General features: G+C 49.7%; 1 protein-coding gene across 3 annotated transcripts in view; it reads left to right on the top strand.

Annotated features, from left to right (window-relative positions):
* PPM1L (protein phosphatase, Mg2+/Mn2+ dependent 1L) overlaps nt 1-27,692 on the top strand; it is an 85,630-nt gene that overhangs the window by 39,497 nt on the left and 18,441 nt on the right. For all 3 annotated transcript variants that reach the window (XM_080604429.1, XM_080604428.1, XM_080604430.1), the window contains exon 2: nt 21,790-21,964. In XM_080604429.1, coding sequence (XP_080460555.1) covers nt 21,928-21,964 — 37 coding nt within the window. In that variant the 5' untranslated portion in view covers nt 21,790-21,927. The remainder of the gene's footprint in view (nt 1-21,789; nt 21,965-27,692) is intronic.

Genomic DNA, 27,692 nt, shown 5'->3' with positions numbered 1-27,692 from the left:
ATGTGATGCTAATTTGGAGTTAACAGCAGAAAAAAAAATCATTTCATCTGATTAAATTAAAATGCATAGCTGTGATTTCATCTTCAGCCCTGCGCTCCTGAAGGCAGCACTTAAACTTTCTGAGCTGTTGAGGGAAAAACCAGTCCCTCGGCTGCTTCCAGCGAGCTCCTCTGAGCTGCTGCTTTGCCCTGACGCCAGCCTCTCTCCGGCTGTGGTCCCTCCACGGTTAAAAACTGCAGCCTGAATGCACGCTGTTCATGCCATCGTCATTCTAAACGTTACATTCAATTCAATTTACTGTGCCCCTTGTATTTAAACACTCATAAAATACGATAGTTGCCTCGTGGCACCGGAGCAGTGCGCGTTGGAGCTCTGTACCCAGCGGAAGGGATCCCGGCAGCCCCTTTGGTCCAGCTGCGGGGCGTGGGGCTGAGCTCCCCGACCTGCTGTGCTTATTCTGTTCTGCACCGCGTCCCCGCCAGGCGTTTTGCAGGTCTGGGAGCTGCATCTTTCGGTGCAGCGTCCCGGGGCTGCTGTCCTCCTACTCGCTGAGCTCCTGGGAGGGTGCTCGAGGGCAGCTCAGGGACCAGGCAGGTCCCTCGCCCGGCTGCTGTTTCACAGCGCGGAGGACGAGAGCAAGAGGTCAGCAAATCACAAAGTGGAGATGCTGCCACTGCTCGAGTCAAAATTTATTTCCCCATGTTGATTGTGGGTCAGCCCTTAAGTTTGTACATGGAGTAAGCGCTTAGTAATCCTAACCTTTGCCTGGAGTAAGGAACGTCTTGTGCCAAGCTGTTTGAATCACTCGAACTGTGGAAATTAAAACGCAACTGCTGTACCCTCTGGGACATGAAAGCAGTCCTTGGTTGGATGTAAACAACAGTTACGCCGCCGTTGTTTCCCTTTTATAACGACCCATATTTAATGAAGTGCGGAGCAAGTAATAAATACCAACTGTTCGTAGGTCTGTCTCCTGGAAGCAGAAGAAGGTATAATTGCTTTTCAGTCCATCAGTGCTCTCGTTGCTGTCATTAGCCAGGAGCCTGCTCTGAGCCGCGCGCGACGTGCCCGGAATGGGCGCTGCTGGTCCCGACCAGGCCGCACGTCCTTCTCCAGCCCGTCACCTCCTGCCCCGGAGCACGCCGTCCGAGAGTTCAGAATTAAACAGCTATTTCACGTAAGCAAGTCCGGACTTCTAATAAATTCAAAATCCTTTCTATGCAGTCAGATCATTAAATTTTAACTTCTGCGGCCTTTTTCTAGAAAGGCTCTAAGCAGGATTTTCCCTTTAGCAGGAGAAGTCACGTTTCTCTGCAACCGCTGTGGGTTGTGGTGCGTTTAAGAGCAATGTTGCATGGGTTCTAAAACTGGCAAGCAGTTTTATATTTATTGGATTAACCTCTAAACTTTCTAGTCTTAAAAATACCTCAAAGCATCAGACACAAAGCAGACAGTTGTGGTTTTTTTGCTGTTGCTTTATAGCTACAGTTTGGGTATAATTTACTTCATTTGTCATCTTCTGTAATTATTTTTCCAAGGCCCCATCTACCCCGGAGACAATACATGCATTTCAATAAGCTGGGAGAGCTGCTCATGAGGGGAATGACAATTCAGACATGCGGAGATAGTTACTCGCATTCATTTATTTTTAAATAGGACTTTCCTTATCCTTTTTATTTTGGTCCTTTATTATCGGTAACGTCGCAGCTCTTCCCCAAACATCCCCTTCGCGTGCGTGAGCTCTGCAGACAGCAGCACTTGGAGAGCAATTGCTTCCAATTAGCCTGAATTAGCTAAAATGCGTTAAAGTAACAAGGAAGTAATTGAAGCTGCTAACCTGAGCTCCAAGCCAGATTCCTCCTCATCGTATGCATTGCAGCTGAAAGAAGAACAGCCGCCTTCCCAGCGCACGGAACTGTACCTAAATTAAGAGCCTGCTTGGTAGCAAACGCCAGTAAGACTTTAGTCTTAGGTATGGACCCGCCCGGGGGGGTTTCTGATGCGTCCCCTGTTTGATAATCTCAGTGTGCCATTTCTAGACAGGTTACATTTCTGTATTTCTGAATTCCCTGAAGCTTTTTGCTATAAAACTTAGGACGCAGCCTATATAGAAGCCATTCTTATAATTGTCTTTAGCTCACTGGCTGGTCTGTCCTGCTGGTTGCAGACTGGATGGCTTGTACCCAGCAGTAAAGGCAGCTGCAGAAGCACGAGGCTTTGTGCTCGCCAGCGAGTTCTCTCTTCTCCAATTTCAAATTTTTGCTGGTTTTCAGCCCCTGCCGTGCAGAGGGCTGCTGGGAGGACTGCGGTCCAGCTCTGCGGAGCCTGGCTGCTGCTGAGCCGCGTGTTCTCGCCTCTCCTTCCGCTTGTCTTTGCTGGTTCCTGAAACCCAGCGAGGTGACCGGCTGGGCCGTTGTCTGCTCTTCTACTTAGCGACCTTCGGAACTCTATCAGATGACTTCTTCACTCACTCGTGAATCATTTCCTATTCTTTTATCAGGTTTTTTTTCTTTGCTCTTTTTTTCTTGGTGCAGAACCTTATTTTTCAGGTGTCAGCAGCTGTTTGAAGTATACCGATGTCACTTCCCCTTAAATCCTTCCTGCTAGTGAGATAACTGTTTCTCAACACCTCCTGATCTCTTCATATATGTATGTATGTAGACCCTATTTCAGACCCCAAGTCTCTGGTCCTGTATTTAGGAGAAACGCAACAACTCTTGCGTTAGCACAGGCCTGCTGAGCACCTGCTTTATAATATCCTTTGCTGTTCCTGTCCTGCTTGCAAGAAGAGAGGCAGCGCTTGGTGGATGCCAGCTCTGTGAAGGCACCGTGTGGGTACGAACGCTCCGGGCAGGGCTGTGAGCTCTGGGCAGGGCTGGCTGCTCTCCCTCCGCTCTCCCAGTCCCTTCCCACTGAGATCGTGCAGAAGAAGCCCGTGACTTCTCCTCCTGCCCGCTGGGTAAGGACTATTTTTCCAGTTTCCCGTGACTCACGTGACTGAGCCGCATTCCTCACTTTCAGGGCTGTTGGGCAATTTTGCTCTTCTGTGTTTCTTCGCCTTACCTCCCAAATCCCGGAGGCTGCACTGAAAGGAAATCGAGGTGACTTGTGTGTGCTGCTGTTCTGTTCTCCTCAGCTGCTGGCCTGCCTTCCCTTTGAGTTACTTTCATCTCATGCCACGTGTTGGACGCTGTCAGGGTGTGCCGTATAATGCAATTAAGAAATAACACAGTTTATTAAAATAAAACAAAACCCTGAATTCTGCACGTATTCAACAGACTAGCACCTTGAAGAAGCACCAAGCAGCAGTGCGGTGTTTCAGCCCAGCTAGCGCTCGTCTGGAGGCCTCCTTGGTCAAGACGAGCACAAGCAGCAGTGATGGAAAGTCTGAAGTGCTGTAAATGTGCTGGCGGCTAAATACAGAAGCATGAAGGCTCCTTGAGAGCCGGCAAGGCCCTTCCTGGTGCGTGGTGGTGTTATTAGAGAGAAGCCTTCATTAAGGGTTATTCGGGTTCGGTGTCGAGGGAAATGAAGCTGAAAAGAATGCTTGGTGCTCGCAGAGCTGTTGTGCTACAGGGAGCAGTAGTGATAACGGGGGCTTTATTAACGCAGCTCTCAGCACCTCTGTCAGAAGGAAAGATGATGAAGAACTTATTAATGCAGAACGGAATTAGCACAGAACCGATGTTTGTGACGGCTATCTGAAAGAAAGAAAATGTGGAACACTTAAAATTCTTCCAGAGAGAAATAAATGAGACGGGAGAGTTTTGAAGAACAAACAAAACCAACCAGCTTGCTCCCCACCCTGACCGGCAGCCCGAGGCGCTCTTCGGGAGGTGTCTGAAAGCAGCAGGAAGGGCCGAGCAGAGTGGGAGAAGGGCAAGGGGGAGGACGGGAAGGGGATGAGGTTTATGAAACTGCTTGACGTGAGGCACGTGAGGCGACTTGCTGTTAGTCGTGCAGCTTTAGGATTCAGCATTTCAGACTTCGGGGGAAACAGCTCAGCGTCCTTGGTGCTGGGCTTCGGTCGGTTGGCGGCCGTTAGCAGCGCGTGGGGTGATCGGCCCCTGTCTTCCTTCCCTTCTCCCGAACTACCTGCGGTTTGAGACATCCCTGGCTGCGCGGTCACTTGGGGTTTGTTCTTTTCCACTCTTGTTTCAACAGAACTTTTTTTTAGCGTACGTTGTGCCTATTCCATGAACACGTCCCAGGGCCCAGGCTGTGCCTCTGCGTGCCTGTGCAGCACGGCTGTCAGCGAGACTGAAAATCCACCAGAGGGTGGGTTTGGGGCCAGGAACGGTTTTTTCCCCTGGTCATCAGCTGAGTGCTCGTCCAGTTTCTCTTCTGGCAGCTCCCCTGAAAAGCGTGTTTTGAAGATCAGGCGCTGCTGGCTGTTCCAGGACACAACAGTTCCCTTTCCAAATACAGAACGCGCAAACATCCTGTTCGCTTCTGGGATGAGCACCATTTCCGAGGCAAGCCTCTTAAGATAACTCTGAAAGGGATACATCAAAGGGGAACCTTGTAAAAAATTTTCCCCCCATCTAAAATAAACCTGCGAACAAAGCCCTGGATAGGATGTCGGTGTGAGGAGGGTTTTGTGTTGCTTCCTTGTTGACAGAGAACCTGGTACCTTAGGATTTGTTTTTTACGAATCTATTTATAAAGCAGTTTATGCTCACCGATGTAAATGCAGAGGGTTTTGTGTTGATTTATGAAGGATCCCTAAGGCAGAGCGCCTTGCTGCTTTCTCTTCCTTCGGTTCTCCGCCTAGCTGCTGCCGCCTGCACGCGTGCAGTTAAGAAAGAATTAATGAAATTTTGCTACCCGTAATTATTGTGCTGTTCCCTTGAACGTCGTCCCACCGGGAATGCGATTCTTCAAATGCTTTCTTTAGAAAATGCATATAAATTACTCCCCAAAATGTGTTTTCAGTGGTTTGTTGCGTTATCTGCAGCACAATGAGGAGGTTTCTTTGCCGAGGGTTAGCAATATGTCAAATATTTTGCTGTTCCGCTCATTTCTCCGTAGACGGGCGCACTCCATGTTCCTTTAGCCACACGGTGCCTCTCCTTATGCCCACCCACCGCGGTTTTTTTACCGGGAAACTTTTGTGCAAACGGTGGCTGTGGCTCAGCCGCGCTGCCTTGGTTGCCCAGGTTCACCATCCCGTGGCCCGACGGGGCTCTGCAGCTCCTCGGGACGAGGCAGTCAGCGATCCTCAGAGCAACTCGCCGCGACAGGAACCCAAACCGCACAGCCTGCGGCGGGCTGCAGGAGTCCGCTTCTAAACCTCTGAAGGCTTCCTGCGAGGCAGAAGAGGCGGTGGGATCAGCACAAGGTATATTTTATGTATACCGGGTGTAGGAAGCTGGGGCTTTCTTTGAGATACGCAGCTGCCGTGACTTCCGTGGGGATTTAGGCCTGAAAGTGGGACTCTGAGTAGCTGCAGTGACCTGCTCCTCAGAAAATCCCTTCTAGTCCCTTCGTTGGCTTGGCTGGTTGTTGCAAGGGGATAGGTAAACGCTGCGAAGCTGCGGCTGGCTGAGGCTATACAGTTGTTCCTGTGTGTAAATACAGACTGCCATTTCCCAGATTTCTGGCTGTCGCCACGTTTGTTTTGTTTGCACTGGCAGGCTCCGTGGGGAGAGCGGTGCTCGCGCTGCTGCGGCAGAGACCTCCCCGGCTCCCTCCAGAAATGGCCGCGTAGCCCAGCGCCGGGGCGCGGGGGGCCCTTTGTCACCGGTGGTATCACTGAAAGGGCTGCAGGAGCCACCAAAAATGTCAGTAGGTTCAGTGAAGTTGTGGAAATCATCAAGCAAAGCTTTTGGTTCCCTTTTTTATGACTTTTTAACATTCGGAATTTTATTAAAAACTGGAAATGCCAAACCTGACACGAGTTCTGATGCTAACCACCTGTAACGAAAAGAGGAACAGCCGCAGAACTGCTGGAGAGCCAAACGTTAAGGATGTAATTTGCCCTGAGTTCCCTGTCACATTTCTACCTCGAGTCATTTTCTGGATGAATATTTCATCACTCAGGTAGAGCTGCATGGAAATTATTTCGTTAGGTCCCTTTCAAAGGCGAGGTGAGTGTTACTCCTGGTAAAAGAAACAATCTGCATGCAACAATTGCTGTCTAAGTACTGCCGAAATAACCAGAACAGAGCACAGGTTCTTCTTGGAATTGATTTAATTACAAAAAATATGCAATGCTAAAGCAGTGAGAGACGTTATTTGAGCGGATGGGCTTCTAACCTGGTTTTTAGGTGACAGCAGGGGGTATTTATTGACCGCCTGATTATGGAAGTCTTTTAACGGCTTTCTTGCTTGGCACAAGGGCTGTCCCTTGTCACGCGTCTACCAGCAACGACTTCTCTGTCGAGCGCATCTCGCGGACGGCCGTGAAGCGCCATCTGAGGTGACCTTACGGGGCTGCAGTGCCACCCCCAGCAGGTTTTAATTTCTGTTTTATTTCCGAGCAACGGAGTTTATTGCAGAACTTTGAAAACGACAATTCCTTTAAAATGCAATTTGAGCGTCAGGAAACGTCAAGCGTTTTGTCATGATTACCTTATCTTTGCTCCCGTAACTTTGATTTACCAGTTCGCTAAGCTGCTCTTTCTGAAAGTACTGCGTCCCCGTGCAAGGGGAAGGCAGTTTGTGGGCATCACGAACGGGCTGAGTTCAGATGCAGCCCTGATTAAGTTCTCGTGGGGTTTTTGCTTACGTTTCTTGTTCTGACATTTTGGGGAGCCTCTTAGATGGAAATGAAATGAAATGAAACGCTTCCTTAAAGCAGCACTTTTGTCCAGAGAAGCAGCCTTTTTGTCTAGAAAAGCAACACGTGCATTCGGTTTAGTTCATGACCCTAATTTGCTCTCAGGTTCGTGCATGCTCATTCTGGACTAACTTTGTTTTTACATCCAAGCTTCCGTAGCTCTTTAAGGTAAGGGTCATTCTCAGTATTTATTTTGCAGGAGATTTTCTGCTTTCTGCAACGGGCCAGATTAAAATAGCCAAGATTCAGTCAAAAGGCCAAGCAAGGCAGGCTGAACTACTTCGAACTACCGAGCTGGCACACGCACCGAGGGCTGGATCGGCTCCGGGTTCTTGTTTTGCTGTGCAGCTGCCGGAGCCGCCTGTAACGCAAGTCGCTCGCTGAGCAGAGTCCAGCTCGGCGCTCTCATCGGGCTCATCCCAACCAAGTAACCGTTCTCAGAAAGCAGGCACTCCACAGGCTCTGGGTTCACGCGGTGCCCTGCTGCCTGCCGGGGCACTGAACAACGCCCAGGCTGGCGTCTGCCTGCAGGAAGCCCCCCCGAGGTCAGCGATGCTCTGAGCAGCAGCTTAGGCAGCGGGTGCTGGGCTCTGGGTACCGAGAGCACAGAGCCCCTGTAACTTCTTTCAGCTTCATCCAAACTGCCCCTGAAGTTGTCTCTTAGAGCTTTCTGTACCGAGCTTTCTGGAGGTTGGGCTCCCTTTTGTCTCCCCTTCTCTCCCTGTACGTATTTCTTCCCAAAGCGATCTCATTTTCCTTTGGCTGCAGCACCATACCAGTATGTTGGCTCCCAAATCGGTTTCGCAGTCTTCTACACACTGCGCGTCTGCCAGGCTTTTTCCCCCCCGTTTCCTGTTGGTATATTATTTTTCTCTATTTAGGTTAGTTTCTGTCACACCCCCAGCATTCCCAAATCCAGTTTTATCCTTCTTTGCTCGGCGTTGGCACCGTCTCCTTGAACCGTCCTCAGCGCGCTGGGATTCTTTGCGATTTTGTTTCCCCCTTCTCTGTTTGTGTCTGTCTCAACGCCAGCCGCCAAGAAGCAGCCCACTTGCTGGTGCACAGAGCCTCGGCTCCGGCAGCTTCCTGCTCCAAATTATTTGCTCGCATTTTTCGTCCTAATCTGTTGAGACACTTCAAGTAGCGTATTTTTTCGCTTTGTTCTTCTCTTTTGGTTTCCCCCAGTCCGTCCCATTGCTATGTATTTCTTCTCAAAGCAGAAGCTGCACTGCCATTCACCTAAAATTTTGCCATCCTGCTCCGCGGAGGTGTCCCTTCCCTACCGTAGTATTTCAGCACCGCGCAGGAAAGTTCTGGCCCAGCGTTTTGCAGTCCCTGTATCTTCTCTGAGTAAAAATGAGTCTAAGATGAACGAGGTGTTCAGAAGAAAAATAAACAAGCCTGCACTACGTGACTTGACAAGTCCTGTCTGTCGTGTCTGCTGCTGAACAGCTGCAGAGGGTTATTTTGGCAGACATCACCGAAGGAGAGACCTGGAGGCCAGAGCATCAGGTACGCTGTGGATTTTCGGTTGGCACGGCCGTGGGAGCTGCAACCAGCAGCGCTGTAGATGTACAACGCTGTAGGGGTAGCTGTAGAGCACAGCACGGCGTTTGTAGGTGAGCTGGGAGGATCGAGAAGGCTTAGGCATGGTTCAGGTATCGAGTACAGCACACGGAGCCAAGCCCGAGTTAGCGCCTCGAATGGGTCTTTGGCAGGGAAGAGCACTGGGGTTCTGCTGGTCTCTGGGGTAAGAGGATGAGAGGAGGACTTACGGGAGGGAATTAAGAGCTGTGCTGACACCACTTTATCCTGCAATCCTGTGTGAACATCCACAAGTGAACGCTAAAGCTGTCAGACTTGGATTTCGGTTCAGAAAGCTCTACAGAGTCAAGGGAGATTGGCAAGTCGTCGGCATAAAGATTACAGCTGACCGAAGTGAGCTTCAGCCCCGATCCTTCCCTTGGACGACCACTGTGAAACTCTCCGACAGTAACAGGTGGGATGGGAGTAATTCTGTGAAAAGGATCCAGGTGGAATACTTAGCAGCAGGAGGAAAAGAGAGCGCCATTGAAGCGGGCACAGTTTCAAGGAAGCAACGCTGGCAGCGGCGGCAAGTTCCTGGCAGAGAAGCCAGGAGGTGTCTGGGTACACGCCGGTGGTGGACAGCTCAAGCCCCGCCGCCTTATCGGGGCTCACCCCCCTGTCTCTCTGCTTCTCAGCCTCCTCGGGCTCTGTTTTCTCCCCCAGCACCTGCGTGTTTGGAAATTGTACCTTGAAATGCATCTGCTCCTTCCCGCCTCTCGGCAAACCTGCTGCTGCTCTGCAAGCTGCACCTGGTTTCTCCTGCCTCCGGCTGTCCCAGACAGGGCGCGCAGGCGGGGGCGCGGGGTGTGAGGACGGCGAGCGGGTCGGTTCGGTGCCAGCGTTGTGCGGGGAAGGTGTTGGTGTCTCCAGGAGCTGCGAGGAAGAACGCCGCGGGAACCGTGAGTCTCGGGAAGCCTCGGGAGGGCAGGCGGTGCTGGTGGTGCTCAGCGGGGTGCTGCTCGTGCCCTGCTCCCCGCCAGGCTCTGTTAGCAGAGCCCGTCTGCGGTACGGGCCTCTCAGGGAATTCCTTGTCAGGAAAGAAATACTGGAGCTGGGGCACGGCACCGGTTTTAAAATCAGCGTCTGATTTCAAAACAGCATCTGGCTGGAAGGCCTGGAGCGGCCGTCAAGTGCCTGAGAGTTTGGGAGAAAAAAAATACAGAAAAATAGAAATCAAAAGCTGAGTGACAGCAGAAGAAAGGTTTCCTACCAGCCCTTTTTGCTGAGAAAATAATCTTGATCTGCCAGCTTCCAGCTCTGTGCCTCAGAGGCCGGCAGCTAACTGAATCAGAGAAACACGAGCCGTTTGTTCGCCAGAGGCAGGTTCTGCGTGGGGTTCTGAAAGAGCAGCTGTGAGATAAGTTCCCTGTTAGCCTTGTTAACGTGCTTCAGAGGGAACCGCCGCACCGGCCTTTGCTGTTGCTTTCGAGAAAAATCTGCGCCATGTCCTTCTTCTGACGAGATGCATCGTGTGCTGGAGGGCTGAAAGGAGGGGATCCAGAAGATGAGGAACGTTTCCTCGAGTAAAGGGTGCGCAGCTGCTGCCGAGCAGGTGACGGCAGAAGAAAAAAACTTCACTGCAGTCGGCCTGGAAGGGGCTTTTCAATCAGCTCTGGCCTTGCACACGTTGAGGAGGCCAGGGGAGATCGCTGGGGGTCTGCCTCTTCGCTCGGCTCCCAAAACGCTCGCTTGCTCCATGCCTCGTATCGAGGTCAGGACAACTCACAGGTCTTCAGTCAGGGTGCACGCACCACGGGTTTCAGCTCAGGACGTGAGAAGCGTGCAGAAAGCCCCGGGGAGTGCTCCCAGCCCTCCCGCGGCACCCAGGCAGCAAGGAATGCCTTCGCTCGGGACGCCGGGGGGCTGCCGGGTTGCTGCCAGCACGGCCTCGCTGCTGGCAAAGCCAAACCACAGCCAGCCCTTACCATTACCGGGCTTCGCCAAGCTGCAAAAAATCTGAAAACTGTTTTTCTTTAGAAACGTTGGCTTAGGCTTAGTTAAATTTCTGGTTAACCTCGTGGAAGTTAAAGGTTGAATATTTCTGGGAACTTTCCAAAACACAAGCCGCCGTTGCGTAAGTCGCTTTGCTACGCGTGCTCCTGCTACAAGGTACGTGCTTTCTGCCGTCTCGAGGCTCACCGTGAAATCTGGAAACTTCAGGCTGGGCCCCTTTAATACACAAACATGCTGAGCAATACAAAAGGCTTAAAATCAAAGTTGCGCTCTGTTATCTCTTCAGACCAGGAGCTTTTTCAAGGAGGCTCTAATGCAAGAGCAGAATAACTTCCAGTTGCGTCTTTGAAGTTTTTTAGTGTGATATCATGGGCATTTAATCCGTGCTGCGGCTGCTCTTAAAAATAGGGAGAAATTGCAAAGTGAAGCAGTAACAAAAAGGGGCTGTTTGAACATTTAATCAGTCCCGATTCACAGCGTAAGCTGGTGTGGTGCGGTGTGGAAGGAAACCTGGTCACGGCTGTACCTCTGCGTCTGCTGCTGCTGAAATGCCTCGGTTTGGGTGTAGCACGGTGTGATAACGTGTAAGGGTACAAAAACCACTGAAGCGATGACTCCAACGTGTGCTTTTGTGTTGTTCCAAGGCTGAGAGTGCGCGTTTGTGGTCGGAGCTGATGAAGACTCGGCACGTCTCCAGCAGACCCTCGGATCTTACCTGCGTGTATCTGATTTTTGGTTGGTTGTGGCTTCTGGTTTTTTGGGTGTTTTCATTCAGCAATGTCACTAAATTCAGGTGGCTAACACACAGGAAGGGGTGTTTGAAACACCGACGCTTCAGCACCAAATCGTTTGGCTGAATAATTTCACTTGCTGGGCCCTCGTCCCTCCCTTTATCCAGGGATGAAAATAGCCTGAAATCCACTTGACCTTCTGCCTTGGTAATAAGTGCCATTAACAGCCCCTTGTCCTAACGAGCTAGAGAAACAAAATTACTTTGTAGTATCATATTTAATTAAATTGCGTTTCAAGAAACTGTCATTTAAACTCTAACTTACAGCTCCCTGGCATGGGTTTTATCTGTCCTTTTCCTAACCTCATGCCCCGGTAATTACTGTTCTCTGGACTCGGTAAGCCAAGAGATGATCACACGATCAGGAGAACTTTTTCTAATTCTTCAATCACGTACATTTTTAGAGGGAAGAAATGACAGCACCCAGGCACTTGTGTTTCCCCTCACTGGAGGTCTGATTTCTGCCTTCCCTTCTCTCAGGGGCACTGCTTTCAGCATGCACGTAGAGAAGCGGCACTAGAGGATGAACGTGCACTGGGACCCTTACTTACAGATGGCAATTGGCTGCGATTCTGCTTAATGAAGTCCCCGTCTCTGAGTCTGTGCCATTTAATTAAGTCTTGTGTACGACTGCTCGCTGTCAGTTCTTTCCACTCGGGAAGGTTCGTGTGTCCTCACTGAAGAGGATGTTTTAGTTTTTATGAATTCTGCATGTGTAACGGTGCCTGGTAAGTACCGAACTTGAGAGATGAAAGAGCAAACGAAGGCGAGGAATCCCGAGTGAAGGACACTTTCCGTAGCAGTGGGGATTGAGCTGAGTGGCTGAAGCCATTCTTTTCCTCCTCGGTTCCTGATCTACCAAAAGGTTGCCAAATTTCTGTTCTCTCTGTAGCACGTTGCAGTCATAGAATCATCTAGGTTGGAAAAGACCTTCAAGAACATCAAGTCCATCCATCCCCCAGCCTGGCCTGCCGGGTCCCCTCACTGATCTGCCTCGTTAAGATGAGTTCACCTTAGCTTCGGTAAACTGAGACAGCTCCTTGCTTCTGCAACCTTCGGTGTTTCTTGTTTGCTTGTTCGTTTTGTCCTTAATCCTTTAGACGATCTCTTGGTTCTCGAATAGCAGGGATAAGAAGTAGATGCCGTATGCCATTAATGGGTCCATAACCACCTCATTACAGCCGCATTCTGCTACTTATACCTTGTAGGATCACAGTGGCCTCTTTAAACAGCGTTGTGCCATGATCTTGTGCTTCAGCCCCTCTTCACCCACATGACCACCAGGTCTGACAGGCAGGAGAAATCTTTTTTTCCTGGCAGACTGGCGTTACGCTGGGACACACGGGGAGGAGACAGAAGTTCACTCTTCTCGAACAGCGTCGGATTAGTTTTACATGAAGGGTGAATGCAGCACTTCCCTTGCTCGCTCCTTGCTCATTCTGTGCAGCCGGGGTCCGTACAGCAGCCTTTTCAGGTCTGAGGCGAGGAGAGAACAGAAGCGAAAGATCCGTAATTGCATTTAAACAGAGCTCATTGAATCTCCAAGTCATTATCTTCACAAACTTTCATTTCCATACACGTGGCTAAAGGAAAATGTCAGCGGGCCCGTGGTAAATCGTTTACAGGACTACACGGCCACGTTTTCCTCGTTAGCTGTTTGTGAGCACCGTTTGTTACAGCTTTTGAAGAGGCAGTGGGGACTCCGTAAATACGGCTGGAACAAATTGCAGTGCTGTCATCTATTCATTAATCTCCTGAGCCCCTGGGCGAGCGGCACAGCAGAACACATCCACGGGTCTTGGATTAACCCTTAGGCTCTGCGGCTTCAGATACTTTTTTTTTTTTTCACAGCAAAGTCCTTTATCTTAATTCGCATCTCTTTCTCATCGCGGTATCGGATGTATCCTGGGGCTAATTATTAATGTGATTTCTTAATACAGAGTGAAAGCTTAAGGATTGCTTCCACCGTTAGGCAAATCCAGGTTGGTACGAGCCTTGGTGGTTCAGGGCTTGGCTGTTGGGTGTCGTGGGCAGCGCCTGGCCAGAGCTCTTCTGCAGTGCTCGACTTGCTGCCTGCTGCTGCAGCTCTTTGTGGTCATGGGATCTCCAAGGTGCTTTGTGACCACGTGAATTAAAATAGTAGTACTTGATGTTACTGGAAAATTCCTGTCTGTTCTCTACTCGTTAAGCCTTTTTGCAGTTTTGAAATGGTACCGGAATTGTTTGCAGAAATATTTCAGGAGCACGGGACTGGGTGTTGTGGGCAGGAGCAGTGGGAGCCCTGCAGGTGCTCTGCTTCCTGGGGGAAAACGCGGTCAGAGCAGCGGCGTGGTAACCAGTGTGTGCCATCCTGCGCTTCCCAAACGTTTCCCCTGTGGTTTTTTCAGAATGCATTAAAAGCAATCCTTGTAGGTCTGCTTCTCAGCATGCCCAACGTGTGTCCTCCCCCGCAGTTAGGACGGCGTAACACGGAAGGGCCGGACTTCCATCCACCCCGTGCTGCAGCCCGAGCCCTGAGGAGTTCCTGGAGGTTGGCGTCCGTGCACCTGGCCTGCTGCGTGGGAGCCCGTAAGGGAGAGCAGCTCCGCGTGAGCCCCCTGCGGGGGTTACATCAGCCGCGGTCAGGCAGGTGGGGGAGCCGGGCGGCGCCGAGCAGCAGCGGCACGCTCTGGGTACAGGCTGCACGGGGCGAGGCGTCCTGGGCGCTGCTCTCCTTGTGCACCGCTGGGCCTCAGCACCCCGCGGTGGCCCAGTGGTCTCGCTCCTGGCACCCAGGAGCACCCTGTGGGTGCTGCCTCCTGCACGGGCCCTGCTCGGGGTCAGCTGCAGCTGTTTAAGAAGGGGGTGCCAGAACGGTGGCTGCTACAGCGGGGGAAGCAGCATCTTGTTCCTTAATGTTCTCTAGGTGAACTGGATTGCTTTGACTACTTTTTTTCTTTTTTTTTTTTACAGAGTAAGAATCTAAAATAGATTATAAATTTCTGACCAGATGGTTGAATTTTGGTAAATTACAAGCAAGAATCTTCTTGTTCTCCTGCATAAGGAGCTAATTCGTAGAGTGTTTCAGCCCGGGCTGAATCTTTCTAATTCTTGCGATGACTCCTGCTTGGCAGAAAGTGATAGCTTTAAATCAGGAGAGACCATTTAGACTGAAATATTCCTCTGTGCTCACTCTCTCTTTGCTGGGAGAAAGAGAACAATGTCATAGAAAGAAGAAAGCCTCTTGCTATTTAGTTGTGTCTAATAGGCTATAAATACATTTTTCACTAAACTAAAGCAGCAGAATGAAAGGCTTTGGGTAAAACTGATTCTCCATAAAGCATCTTACATCCTACTGCTATTTGCAAAAGCATCTGCACAGAAATACCTGGAGAAATCCTCTGGAGCAGTTTTAAGGCTCTTTAATAGCTGATGAAGGCATTCGTTTCAGTGTCTGTACTGATGCAGGGTTACAGTCACCAAGTTTTAAACACGATTTTCTCAGGGGTTGCACAAAACAGCCTTCATTTTGCACGACTTTTTTCTTTTTTCGCCTTCTGTGTCGAACTTGATGAGCTCAGTAAAATACAAAATGCCGTAGTTTTCGGTATCAAAGAAACATTTGATGCCTAGCTTGCAAAATGAGCAGTTCGATACCCTCGTAAAGTTAGTTGTTTTAATGATATTTCAGCCATTATTTTCAGCGGTATCTCTGCTTCTGTTGCTTCTGGGTTTTATGCCAACATAAGAAAAAAAAATTTGATCCACCGTCGCTTAGATTTGATCATAGTAATACAAGAAAATTTTCAGTTCTTCTGGGTTGGATGAAATTCTTCCTGGCAGGTCTTCAGCAAACGCAGTCCCTGCTGTTGTAGCTGTATGGGCGTTTATATTTAGTAATCTCTTCTGACCATAAATTGCAATTTGGGACCCAGATTTTCCTGCAGCGTTAACTGGTAGGAGATGAGCATTTTCATGCATTTTAAAACCTCTTTTTTTTAATTTTCTTGCTTTAATATTTGGTTGCTTCCATGTTCATAGTGGCAACCGATTATCAGAAAATTCAGGCAAAGCCTTGACATTCCTCCTTCATTTTTAATAATTCATTCAAACATCTTTGCAGTGTTCCACTAGCTCAATCATGCCTTTTGCCAAGTGCAGGTATTATTCATATGCCAAATGGCGATGTCCTTTACATATGGCCAAGTGGACGTGGAAGTTGTCATTGTTTGTCTCTTGTGTCTCTACCTGTGCATCTTCCAGGGTTTGCGAAACACAACCCCTTCACAGTCAGCTTCAGCTTCTTGTTAAGACTAGCAGGAGCGTTAGAAAATCACAGCTTTGTCTGGGGCTAATTTTCAGTTTAATTTCCCTACTCATTTTAATTTTTCTCCTAAAAAGGACATGAATAATAATTGCCTTCCTAGCACAGTTAGGATTCAGAATTTGTGTCTGCTCATATGCAATTTCGGTCCTAATGCATTTCCTTTTATTAGGGTAATAGCTCCTCTTATTACTCTTAATATATTTACTAAACATTGCTTTTTGGTGCATGCATGCAGTTGTTTAAAGAACCAGAATAAATCTTCTGGTTTTTATGACAACCAAATAAAATGGGTCCACCCATGCTTGGATTTCTGCTGGCGGCGTATCATCCCGCTGAGTTACCTGGGAACATTTTCACCCTCTCTAAGGGGCAGCACATCCACCGTAGGATCGACCACGAGATCAGAAAACGCGCACGCTGACTTGACATAAAATAACGTGCCCTTCGAGGAGCTCCATCTATTTGGTTTATCAATGGGAGGATAATGGGGTGATGGGATCAATTTGCATGTATTTACATGAGAAAGAGCAATGCAGGTGAGCAGACGTTTCACTCGATTCAGTGGCTGAAAGTCATAGATAATAGCAGATTCGGACTGGAAATGATGTGAACGTTTTCTGTGCTATGTGAAATTACCCGCTAACAGGAAGGGTAATTAACTTCCAAGGGCAATGGAAGATCCTCTGGCTCCGAAATGGAGTTGAATATTTCTCTAAATGACTTATTCAAGCAACGAGACAGAGCAGTCCTGTGGTCCTCCCGATTTGAGATGTCAGACAAGATAATCGTAACGCTCCCCCTGCTTTGATAAAATTAATCTTTTAATTAGACGTCCTGTGTTGGAAGCCCTCCTTGTGGCTCTGCCAACGACGGTGTAACCTCTGACAAATCCCTCCCTGCCCCAAGTTGTGTTCCTTAGCTGTAGTGCGAGTGACTGCTTGGCTGTAGCACGCGGAGTGCTTCTTGGTAATTCTAATTAATTAAAATTCTTTCTTCAAGAACTGAGCAAGTATTTCGCTGTCCCTTCTCCATTTCGCTGTCCCTTCTCCCATCGGAAGATGGAAAATAATCGTTTTGCATTTATCCTCGCCTCTTCTGATCCACGTCCTGGATCGAGGAGCCCCATGCCAACACCAAGTGTGCCCCCCGCAGCCCGATGCCTCTCCTTGCCTAACGGAGGGGGAGTGGGCGGCAGAGCAGAACGTGTCGTCCCTGCCTTACATGTCTTGTTGCCTCACCTGCTGCTCGTTCGAGGACGTCTAAATAAGTCTATTTAAGAAGTGAGTGACAAGCGCGGTCTTAGGGAAGACGCTCAAATGCATAATTTAAAGCCATAAATCATCATCATTTCTCATTTTTATTTCTACTCTTTCTGTTTGGTGCTGTGGTTGTTTGGATTGCTCGTAGCCGTAAATCCACATGCCGCCTGTGTCAGAGGAGATGGAGCTCTCCGTGCTCGAAGCATGAAGTCAGAGCGAAGCTCCACAACAGATGGCCTTTTCTTTCCATTTCATGGACACCGGTTCTCACTGGGCAATTCATTATTTTCTACAGTGCAAGCAGCTGTGGATTACTGTAATTATGGATTTCATCTCTCTCTGACAATCCGGGGTGAATGCTAATTTGAACTTTATGCATCTCCTTGGAATCAGGTTAATTTTCTCGTGATGACAGAGCTGCTGATTAACTAAAGATGTTTGTGAGGCTAATATTTTTCCTGCTACGGAAATGTACGGTGCGTGGATTGCGAAGTAATAGCGGTGGGTGTAGTGTTCGGTCTCGTCGAAATTCCCGGGAGAGATTCCTGAGTCCTGCGGCATTTCTGGAGGCGTGCTTTTGCTACTAACCTTGCTTAAAACTGTGAGCTCGGCTTTCCTGGGATCCGGACTGATCAATAGCAAATTATTTGCTTGAATAGTTCCTTTGGAGGAAAAGACACTTGGAAATAGAACTGGTAGGCTAATTGTAGCAACAGTTAGATTATGGGAAAACGTTACTCCTGAGCCTCTTTCGACCTGTTTGTTCTTTAAATAGCTCCTGGCTTTGGAGGGCAAAACGTTCGTCCTAGCACCATTGGTAGATCTTGCATTATCCTCTCGAGAGTAGATTATGTTTTGCTATCGTGTTTTCCTTTTGAATCGCTATTAATAGCTTCGCGTCCTTTTTCCAAGGGGTTTGCCTTAGCAAAATTCCCCTGACTTCAGAGGAGTTTATTTGTGGTTCGTGCTGATGAAGGAGGGCATCAGCCCTGCAAGACTCCGGATTCGGGCCTTGTGCCCCTACGTTCCCTTACGCTCCGGTAAGGGGCACGCGTGGGTCCGGGGGCAGAATTTTTGGATCTCCTTCAGCCAGCACCAACCCCTCCTGCGTGGCCACGTGAACAGGCTGAGGAGGCGGTTTGCCTGCGGTGAGCGCAGCTCCCGTCCACAGGAGTGCAAAAAATATTCGCTGACCACTTCCTTCCTGCCGTGAGCACCCAGAAGGGGACCGAGGTGTCACGAAACACCTCTTAAAGCCTTATGGCTGGGTAGCTCGATGTGGAAAGGAGGTGAAGTGGGAGTGAAGGTGCTGGGCTGCGTTTAAAGCAGCAGGAATCTGCCCGTGAAGCCGGCCTGGAAGCGGGGTGAGACGTAAGTTAAGGGCACTCTTCTTTGAGAAGTGAGCTGTGGTTGGGTCGGGTTTGAAGATGTAAGCCCAGAAACATGTATATAAGAGTATGCGGAATGTGAAATCCCGAGAGGGATCAGTACATATTTCACATTCCTCTGGTGGAAATCCTTTCCATGACCATAAAACGATTGAGCTTGGAGAGGAGCGAATGAGAGGCACACGGTGCTGGTGGCAGCGGCACACCCACGGGGGCTTCCCCAGGAGCGCCCAGCTCACCTGGCGGGTCAGAAGGGATGCTGGGGATGCATCTTGGCCATGGAAATCTCTCTGACATGTTCAGTCTGTATGGGATTCAGCATCCCAGTTTACATGGAAGGCTATTTCTCTGGGTTCCCAAAGCTGTGTCTGGGCTGATGATGTGTCAGTGGCGCTGAGACTTTAGAGCAGAGGCATGCTGCCTGCAGTGAGCAAAGGAAGGTTTGCTCGGAGGAAGGTTGCTACGAACCAAATTGACGTCTCCAGACACCCCAAGAGAACCAGCTCGCTCTCTGTGGCTTCCAAATCTTACCGTTTCCTCATCCTTAGAAATCAATTGATCTTTTGTTCCATTATTTAGGCGCTGAAGTTGAACGGACTGGTCTGTGATTCTGTTTCTCCCTCTTTATTCTATTTTAAAAGGAGCCCCTGCATTTACCCTTTCCAAATAGTGTCTTGCCATCCTCTGAATTTTTGAAGATAGAGGTTGGTAAGGAACTTGTCCCAGCCAGCCACCTGTAGCTGAATTAATTCCGTCTGGCCCAGCCAGCTGGAAAATACCTGGTCTTGATAAACACTTCCTCACGTGTTCTTCCCCTGCTCTGTCTTGAGATTTTAGTTATTTGCCTTTGGTATAAATTGCCACTTGAATGCAGCAAGGTAAAGATAGTGAGTACTGTAGCCCAAAAAAGAGACATGTTTTTCACGGGGTCGTGGACCTGCTGAACGCTTGCTGTCCTAATGCATGCGCTTGGCCACAGAGCACTTGGGTCGCTGCCCGCAGACGTGCCCGTGGGAGCGGATCTCCCCTGGGTGCTGCTCCTGCTGCCCCTCCGAGCTCTCGTCTCGAGGTCGCTGCGTTGCTGTGCTGACACCTGGATGGGGAAGGGGCGAGCAGGTCGGTGACTCCAGCCGGGAGACGTGCTGAGCTGCAGCCTGCAGGAGGGGCGGCACCCGCCGAGGACGTAACGCCTTTACGGAGGCGCTGCTTTCACACACCAGACGTCCGACTTTCCTACGCGAGGCCTGTCCTGGCTGCCTCTCGGTGTTACTTTACGAGGGTTCTGCTGAATGGGGGGGTATCGGCATTAACGTGGGGGTATCGGGGTTAATTCAGGGTCGTCTGCAGCCAGGGGCATACCTACGCTTAGGGAGGCCACTCAGTTACAGTAGGCAGCAACAGGAATGGAAGCCAGCAAAGGCAGGTGATGGCTGTGTACGGTTTTTGAAACCTGCAGCCCAGGAGAAGTTGATGCAGGGGCTCTGCTGCCGTTTTCTTCAATTCCTCAGCATGGAAAGCCACCTCGAAACCACCCGGGGTAGCTGTGTAAGGAGACGTCTTCGGGGAGCGCCGCCTGCCTTCTGGGTGGCTTTGTGAAGAAGCTTGTAATTAACCGTTTTAGACCTTTCCTTCCCCCATCCGAGGGAGCTCCCAGAAGGATACACTTCGGAAAAGCAGGGCAGATATTAGCAGACAGCATAAGTTATAAAAATTAAGTCCTTTGAATGCGTAGTCCTCGTCAGGTAAGAAACATGGGCAATTGGGGCGGTTACAGAAGGGTGGGGGTGCTTGTGAGGTTGGGGTTCCTGCACAGGGAGGCATTTCAGCGTCTCCTGATGTGATTTTTGTTTTGTGCAGGCTTTTTTTTTTTTTTAGTAACTAGAGAAAAATGTGATTTTTTGGTGAATAAGCTCTGCAAGTATATTACCTTGCAGGTACATAACGTATAATAGTAGCTTTCTGTGGCCAAATGAAATACCTTAAAATCAATGGAGCTATTAAAGTCAGCCTTTTGTTCAGCTGGAGAAGGGAGCTGCGGAGGGAAAACAGACCCACAGAGGATGCGGCCTTCTCAGCTTTATAAAAGAGCCAGGGAAATTTTGCTCTCTTGTTTCTCATGGTTTTTATTAAGCATGAGCTGCCCCAGCTGCTGTGGGCTCAGAGCGCAGAGCCCCCTACGAGAGCAGGACCACGTTTTCGTTACATTTTCTCAAAATTGTGATGTAATCCTGACAGTGGCTTTGTGGAAAGGCCCTCTGCAGGGGCTGCTGTGTGGCGGTCTCTGTCCCCACTGCGGTGCCGGTGAACTCGGGCCGCAGGTGTCCCGTGGTGTCTGTCCGTCCCGTGGTGTCCGTCCGTCCTGCCGCCGTGCCGCCCTCGCCGTCCCAGTGGTTTCCCATCGGCTCCTCTCCGGCTGCCCCTTGGCTCTGCCTGGGCTGCGGGACCTCTGGGACGGGAGCGGAGCTTGGTCTGCCCTGTGCACGGCCAGCGGTGCGCGCGTCTGCACTCGAGGGCACGGGATGGGTGCCACAAAGTGAGTGTGTGCAAAGCCCCAAACCCTCCTTTGCTCCCTGCTCTTTCGAACTGCTGCAGTGGGAGAGCCCAAAATGCCCCCATGCAGAGTAAAACCTCTTCTCGAAGGAACGTGAAATATAAAGGCCTGCCTACGGCGCCTCTTTTGGCCTTCCCTGGGAAGGAAACACCGATTAGACTGTAACGTCGACTGTGTGGTACCCGTGGGGAGAGCTCCTCTGGTTTCCCTACAATAATTTCATTCGTCTCACATGGTTTAGCCTGCAGATAAATTGAACGCAACTTCGGTGATGTTTTAAGGTTGTAAATTAATCAGCAATTGACTTTGGAAAACTAAATATAAACCCAGGAGAGCGTGCTGCTGAGCGGGGGGGCAACTTGTGGCCAGTCCCTGGAATAATCTCACCTTTTCACCATTTCTTTTTCTCTCCTGCCTGGGAGTTGGCAGGAAAGCCGGAGCACGGGGCAGCAGCCTTCGCTGCATCCCTCCTGTCCAGGTAGGTTTGTATCGCTGGTGGAAAGCCAGAAGGGCGGACACTGCCCAGGGGCAGGAGCTCTTGGTGTTCACTGCCCTGTGCATTTCGGCATAAGGCTCCCTAACATTGGTACAACCATGCCACCTTGTGTTAATTCCTGTTTGCTTATGGCTTTGAGCAGTCACAGAAAAAAAAAAATAGGAGTAATTTTCTGTGTTTGGCTGTATATCTGTAGGTAGTTTTTTAATGCTATTCAAGATTTATTTTGGGCTCCCTGTCCTAACCTGGTTATGTATCCGTAGCAGGAGAAGAGACTCCTATTGATCGTCTGATATTTAAAATTAAAAATAAAGGCATTATGTGATGTAGTTACGTTTTCAAAATATGCTTATGGTGAAGAAAGTTCAGTATCGCAGTATGTGTCCAGTCAAGCGTGGTGAACTGGTTTTGGGCTCCCGTAACCTTCCTGCTGGAGAGCAGGATTGTGCCCCCGCTGGAGGGTTTGCGGCTGTTGTATCCCTGATTCCGTGGGAGTTCTGGGCACACGGGTGATTTTGGCAGAGAAACGACCTGTTGACTTCACACTGTGGAGCTGGTAGTAATGAGAGCATTTTATTGATTTGAAAATGCTTTAAAATAAAATAAATGCTATGGATATGCACGAAGCATTTCAAAAAGAAAAGGTCCTCATGAAACCTTTGCTTCTTTTCTACACAGTCAGCAGCAGAATACGTGAAGTCCCGGCTGCCTGAAGTCCTAAAGCAACATCTTCAAGACTATGAGAAGGACAAGGAGAACAGCGTGCTGTCTTACCAAACCATCCTGGAACAGCAGATTTTATCAATCGATCGAGAAATGCTGGAAAAACTGACTGTATCCTATGACGAAGCAGGTATGGTTTTATTTCTTCCTAAGTTACGTTTTACTGAGAACAAGTTGCTCGGTTCCAGCCTTTCTTCAGACCAGTAGGGCTTGTGTTGGCAAACTGAACTTTGTTCTAGAGGTTTGAGGTGTTTCAGTGAAACATTTTTCTCCTAAAATCAGGTTGATTTAAGAGAAAAAATTTCCTCTTTGGTGATTTGCATACGTAATAGCTGAAAGGACAGTCTTTGTACCAGCACTTGGTTCTTTGTAATGTACAGATGTTGATGGTCTGGCCATGTGTTTTGTATTGTCTCTGCGAGTTGTGTGACCAAGTCACTAAATACAGTTCGGAAGGATTTTGAAGCCTGTTAAAATGTTTTTGTCAAATGCATGTCCTGCACGTTCCTGGGTTCTTCTTCACAACTTATTTTTGGACTTGCCTAGCCAAGAGTGTACTGGGTAGTCACAGAATCAGATTTTTAACTGGGACGTGATGGGTGTGGGCAGCCAAAAATAGACAACTGGTAAGTGTCGGAGGCATTTTAGTAGTGCGGTTATGGGGTTCTTCGGTTTTGATATTTGTGTCTTGGTAGTCTAGATATTTGGTGGCTTTCTTAGGTACAGCTAACACTTTCTACTAGGAAAAAAATGTTTTTTCTTACTATAAAAAGAACAGTTAAAAGTTTTACTGCTCGATTAACATTCATGGTAGCGAGTGGATTTTCTTAGTCGCTGGTACTTTCTTGTTTTGTTTTCACTTGACTGTAACTGGCACCGCAGTGCCCTTTAGGAACCATTCTGAGCATAATTCGAGGTTTTTCTTCCAGCTGTTTTGGCTAGAAGCCTAAATCTCATAACCAGGTTTTTCATCCTATTTAGCTCATGTTTGCCAGATACCCCTCGAGGTGGATGACTGTTTTGTTTGGCCCTTGCTAGATGGCGCTGCCAAAATCACCATCCTCTGAGTTCATCTTTCCTACTCCTCATCTTCCCTAGTCCAGCTCTGGAAAGCCAAGCACCAGCAGGCCTGTATTATTTTCTCCTATTACTTGGTACTTACGCTGTAGTGGCCTGAACTGCGTAGAAAGCTTGAACCACTTATCAACTTTGTTCAGACTCCTACTCAGACTCCTGCGCACCATCAGTATCATTCTCCTAAGCTACTTTGATCTCAAATGCTCAAGCAACTTAAAATGCCATTTGCAGAGTGTGTGCTCTGGGTACTTAAAGGACTGTGAGCTTTAGGAACTGGAAGTAATTACAGTGCTCTCGTCCTTTATCAACCACATTCGCGCTCTCCCCCGGTAAATAAGCCTGATTCTCTTAACCTACTTTGATCTCAGGAGCTCTCGAGCAGCTCGCAGTGCCATTTGCAGCCTACTCGTGTGCTCCTGTGCTTAAGGAGCTCGGAGTCGTGAGAGTTCTTGAACGACGACGTGGTTAAAAGATGGGCACGGGTTATCTTTTTCATCAGGTACCTCCTGTTCTTAATGATGCATAAAAAACAAGCTTTGGAAGTTGTGGGTTTCCGTTGCTTCTGTTTATACTTTATACTTTAAACAGAGAATTTATCAATCCAATGGCTGGCTTAGATCTTTCTCAGTCACGCTCATTCGGTCACTTTATTTCTCTCGTCATTTTGATTGATAGACGTTTGTTAGGAAGGGAAGAAATTTTCTCAGTGGAGAAAATTACCAATTCCTGTCAGGAGAAGGCATTTTTCTTTCTTGAAAACTGCATGTTTGTGCAGAGAAAATAAAGATTAAGCTGCTCCAAACACACAGTGGGGATTTATATCTTACAATAAAACAATGATGTAGAAATTAGGAGCTACATAAATACCGAGTTTAGAAAGGTCTCGATGTACACACACGTCCCAAACAGAGTGAGTGCACCTTGCTGTAAATAAAAAGCCCGAATTTGAGCTGTCTGATTGCTCAAAGGCACGCTGCTGGGTGTTGGGCTTAGGTGCTGTAGTGACTGGTGCACTCGAGGGAAAAGCACTTCTCAAATGGGTCTGAACAAATTCCTCCTGTTACTTGTCCTCACTCCGTCATTTCGTAGGTCACAAACGTCTTTTCTCTGCGTAGGATTCCTCTACATCCATTCGCCAGGTGAAAACAGAGCTGCACCAAAACGGCCTGGGCTTTTGGTACAATTGTGCCTGTTAATTGGGCCGTTAGAGCACAGCGGGCGATATTAATAACGATGTGCAGCTTCGGTGGGCTCCACGTCGTACTGCCGTCCTGTAAATCTTCCCTGTCAGGAGCTCGGCGTCCCAGAGCTACCAAACACCGTGAGTTCATCTAAAAATAGTCAAATGTTGACAAGATTTTTAGTGAAGTTTGACTAAGAGAGCTTTGTAAGATGAAAGCAGGCCCAGCGTGACGGATAGGTACAAATCCTCTCCTAATCTCTAAATCCCTTAGTTTAAAAAGTGGCGTTCTTGGCTCACTAAGGCTGGGTTAATTTTGTGCAAGGATGTTTTCTCCCGCTGAAGCGTTGTTGGATGTAAATCCTGTTCTGCCTATCTACGGCATCTCTCCTGTCTGGGGTGGCCAGCGACTCCTGCACAAATGAAATTTTGGGATATTTGAAGGCACTTCGGCGTGCCAGTTGGCCACAGCCTGCTAGGAGATCCGCCGATAGCTCATGCCGTGGTCGTAGGGCGTGCTGTGATGGACGGCCGCTCTCCCCGCGTGACAAAAAAAGATGAATTTCATTTTTCCTCGCCATGAAGCGCTCGTGAGAGATGTTGATATTTAGGCACAGTACCCGGGGCCAGTTGTCAGCCCCAAACCGTTTCCTTAGCTGGTGTTTACCAGCACGTCCCACCTTCCCTGGGGCCACCTGCACCAAGGGGGCTGCTGCTGCACGCGTCCTGCCAGAGGGCACCAGGAGCTCGTTCGTGGCTACCACCAGGGCTGTGCCTGGCCCTAACGAAGCTGCCTGGGGGGGTTGAGCAGAGGACAGAGGTAGGGAAGGATGCGGCTGCCCCACACCTGCCGGGGGGAGCCAGACCCTCCTGCAGCCCAACGCCGGAGCCGGGCACGGCACCCCCAGCCAGCTCCAGCAGCCTGCGGGCGCTGCTCCCCCTGCCCGTGGAGCCGAGGGGCTCGGCCAAACCCCCAGCGAGGGGGCACGGGCGCTTCGTAGGGCTGGTGCTGCCCTGGGGCTCGCACAGGAGCCCGCAGCGAAGGGCAGGAGCGGTCTGTCCAAAGGGAGCCAGGGAATCCGTCTCGGCAGACAGGAGCACAAAGAGCTGTCCCCGCAGTCCTTGTCGTGGGTAGCTCCATTTTCAGGCCTTTGCTCGCCTTTTCCTCCTCTGAGCCATCTTTCAGTGCCACTGAGGAAGTGAAATTGCTCGTATCAGCAGTTTGTTTCCGTGAAGAGTGGTTTTACGCTAGCAGATCACGTCCCAAATTGCCCGAATGCTCCGATCTTAGCAACAGAATTTATTTTCTGCTGAGGTAAAAACGCGTCCATTAGCGCGACGACGTGCCGCAGCCTGTCTGTGAGTGAGGTGGGCTCTGGGTTCTGCCTGCACCCAGCGTGCCCGTGTGCGGTGCTCTCGCCAGGAGCCGCGCGGCCCTCCCAGGCACGCAAGGTATTGTTCGCCGCTCTGCATCCCTGCAGGGCTTAGCACCAAATGAGTGGATAACGAAGCCAATTGACTCTCCTGCTCAGCCTCTGTTCCTGTGCCTTGCAGAAGACCAGGCTGGGTTTCTGCAGCTCCTGGTTTCTGGGACAAGCGGCTCTGAGCGTAACTCCAGGACTCGGGATTCGTTCTGGCTTCAGGCCCTGCAAGAAGACGCAGCCTGGCGCAGGTCTGCCCAGGTCCCATCCCGGGAGCTTTGGCTGCTTCTGGCAGGTGGACAGAAAAGCAAAAATATCCAGGGTTAAATTTCAGCCCAATGGGTTGGCAAATCCATTTCTCTCACACAAATGTCCAGGCTAGTGTGGGCGCTCTGGGAATGTGCTATAACTTGGGATAATAACCACCTTGCTGGGGAAACATCATTTTTTTCCACTGCAAGAGGTTTTATCAGGTACAGCCCTCATCGTCCCACATCGCAGCCAAACTGCAGTAGGTTATCTTCGCCGTGATGTTTATCGCACGATAGCTCGTGCACATCACAAATGCAGGAAGAAATCTGTTGGGTTTGCTACAGCCACGTTCTTTTTTTTTAAAAAAAAAAGTCTTAAAACTCTGGGATCGTGCTTTTGATACGTGTTTGGCTGCTCCTTGCCACGTGGGGCTGGCCTGCGGGGACGTACCTGAGCCCAGTTTCAGCAGCGGTGACTCCCCGGAGCTTAAATCCCTGCCTGACCAGGAGCCCAGCACTTGCGAAGGCAGCGGGTTGCACCGAATGTGCAAGAACAAAAACGGGGGAGCCGTAAAGAAGCTGCCAGGAAGGGAAAAGCCAAAAGCAAGGCTTTTTGGGGAACAAAAGGCACGTCCAGGCAAAGGATGGTTGTCCAAGTGGCACTTGTATTATCTCGAGGGATGTCGGTGGGATTGCCGTGTGCCGCGCGAGCACCGTTTCCCAGCACTGCAGCAATCTGGTACATTTATTTTCTGACCTGTTGCAAACCCACTGACACAGCAGCCGCGTACCTAACACGGCTCAAACGTGTCGGGGACAACATTTATTGCTGCGCCGGAGGCGTTCTTCTGACAAGGAGAAAAACACCGCGGCCTGCAGGCCACCGCAGTTGTTTGCTTTCTCTGCAGCTCGGGTTGGAGTTTCAATGATTTTCAGGTATTTAATCTCGAGAACACGATCCGAAACAACTCGCTTCTCTCAGCAGCCAGTCGTTGCCGTGAGAGCTCAGCCCTGTGCCTTCCCCGAGGAACACGGTAAGAATTGTTACCCCTCACAGCCGGATGATTACCTCTGAATGTATCCAGCCTCTGCCTTATGCTCAGCACCTCCTTTGGCACATTTGTTTCTTTTGCACATTAAAACTGCACTTTCACCTTGGTCACCACAAACCTGCACTCTGTTTTTCCGCAGAGGGCCAATAGCTCTAGGAAAAGATCACGGGGCATGGCCCAGGGCAGGATTTCCCTGCTAACCAGCTGTGTTTGCGTCCTGGGCCACGTCTCTAGAGCTCTTCAGCAGTGAGCAGAGGGAAACGGGGAATTTCCAGCATGACCCTGACTTTAAGCGTGCACTTTGGTGCGTGAAGTCCCATCCTAAATGTGCCCCTTCCCTCTGCTTACCAGGGACTGGCTTCCACTCCCAGGTGGGGCAGGGAGCTGAGAGCAGCCCAGGCGGCTCCGTAGGTGTACACACAAAATCATTTACGTTACGGTTGCGGTGTGGCTCCAGCAGGAGCCACGTGGCTCTCATTTCCCACACGGGGGCTCCCGCAGCGCCTGTGGTCGTCCCGGTTTCGAGGCTCACGGTGGTGTTTGCACACAGCGGGCTTACACCGAAGTCTGCCCAAGCGTGTTGTAGGCTTTTCCTCAACTAAAATAATTTTTTATTATTCATATGATTATCAGCTTTCAGCAGAAGCTCAGAACAAAAACAGCACTGACAGCGAAGTGCCTACTTGCGTGTGAAATGTTCTGCCCTCCTGATCGATTTGTAAGTAGGCTGTGAGGTATTTAGCTATTTAAGGCAGGCAGCTGGCAGCTGGGCTTTCCAACACGAAGCTAGCAGTGCTTGCGTCTGGGGGCTTCACCAAACCTCCTCCTGCCACAAACGTCCCAGCAAAGGAGAGGAAGCCGGCATGGTCCTGTATGG

The sequence above is a fragment of the Anser brachyrhynchus genome (assembly GCF_964034855.1).
Source record: "Anser brachyrhynchus genome assembly, chromosome: 9".
In the NCBI taxonomy this organism is placed as follows: domain Eukaryota; kingdom Metazoa; phylum Chordata; class Aves; order Anseriformes; family Anatidae; genus Anser; species Anser brachyrhynchus.
Note: the sequence above shows the minus strand (reverse complement) of the source record. Positions and strands in the feature narration are given on the sequence as shown.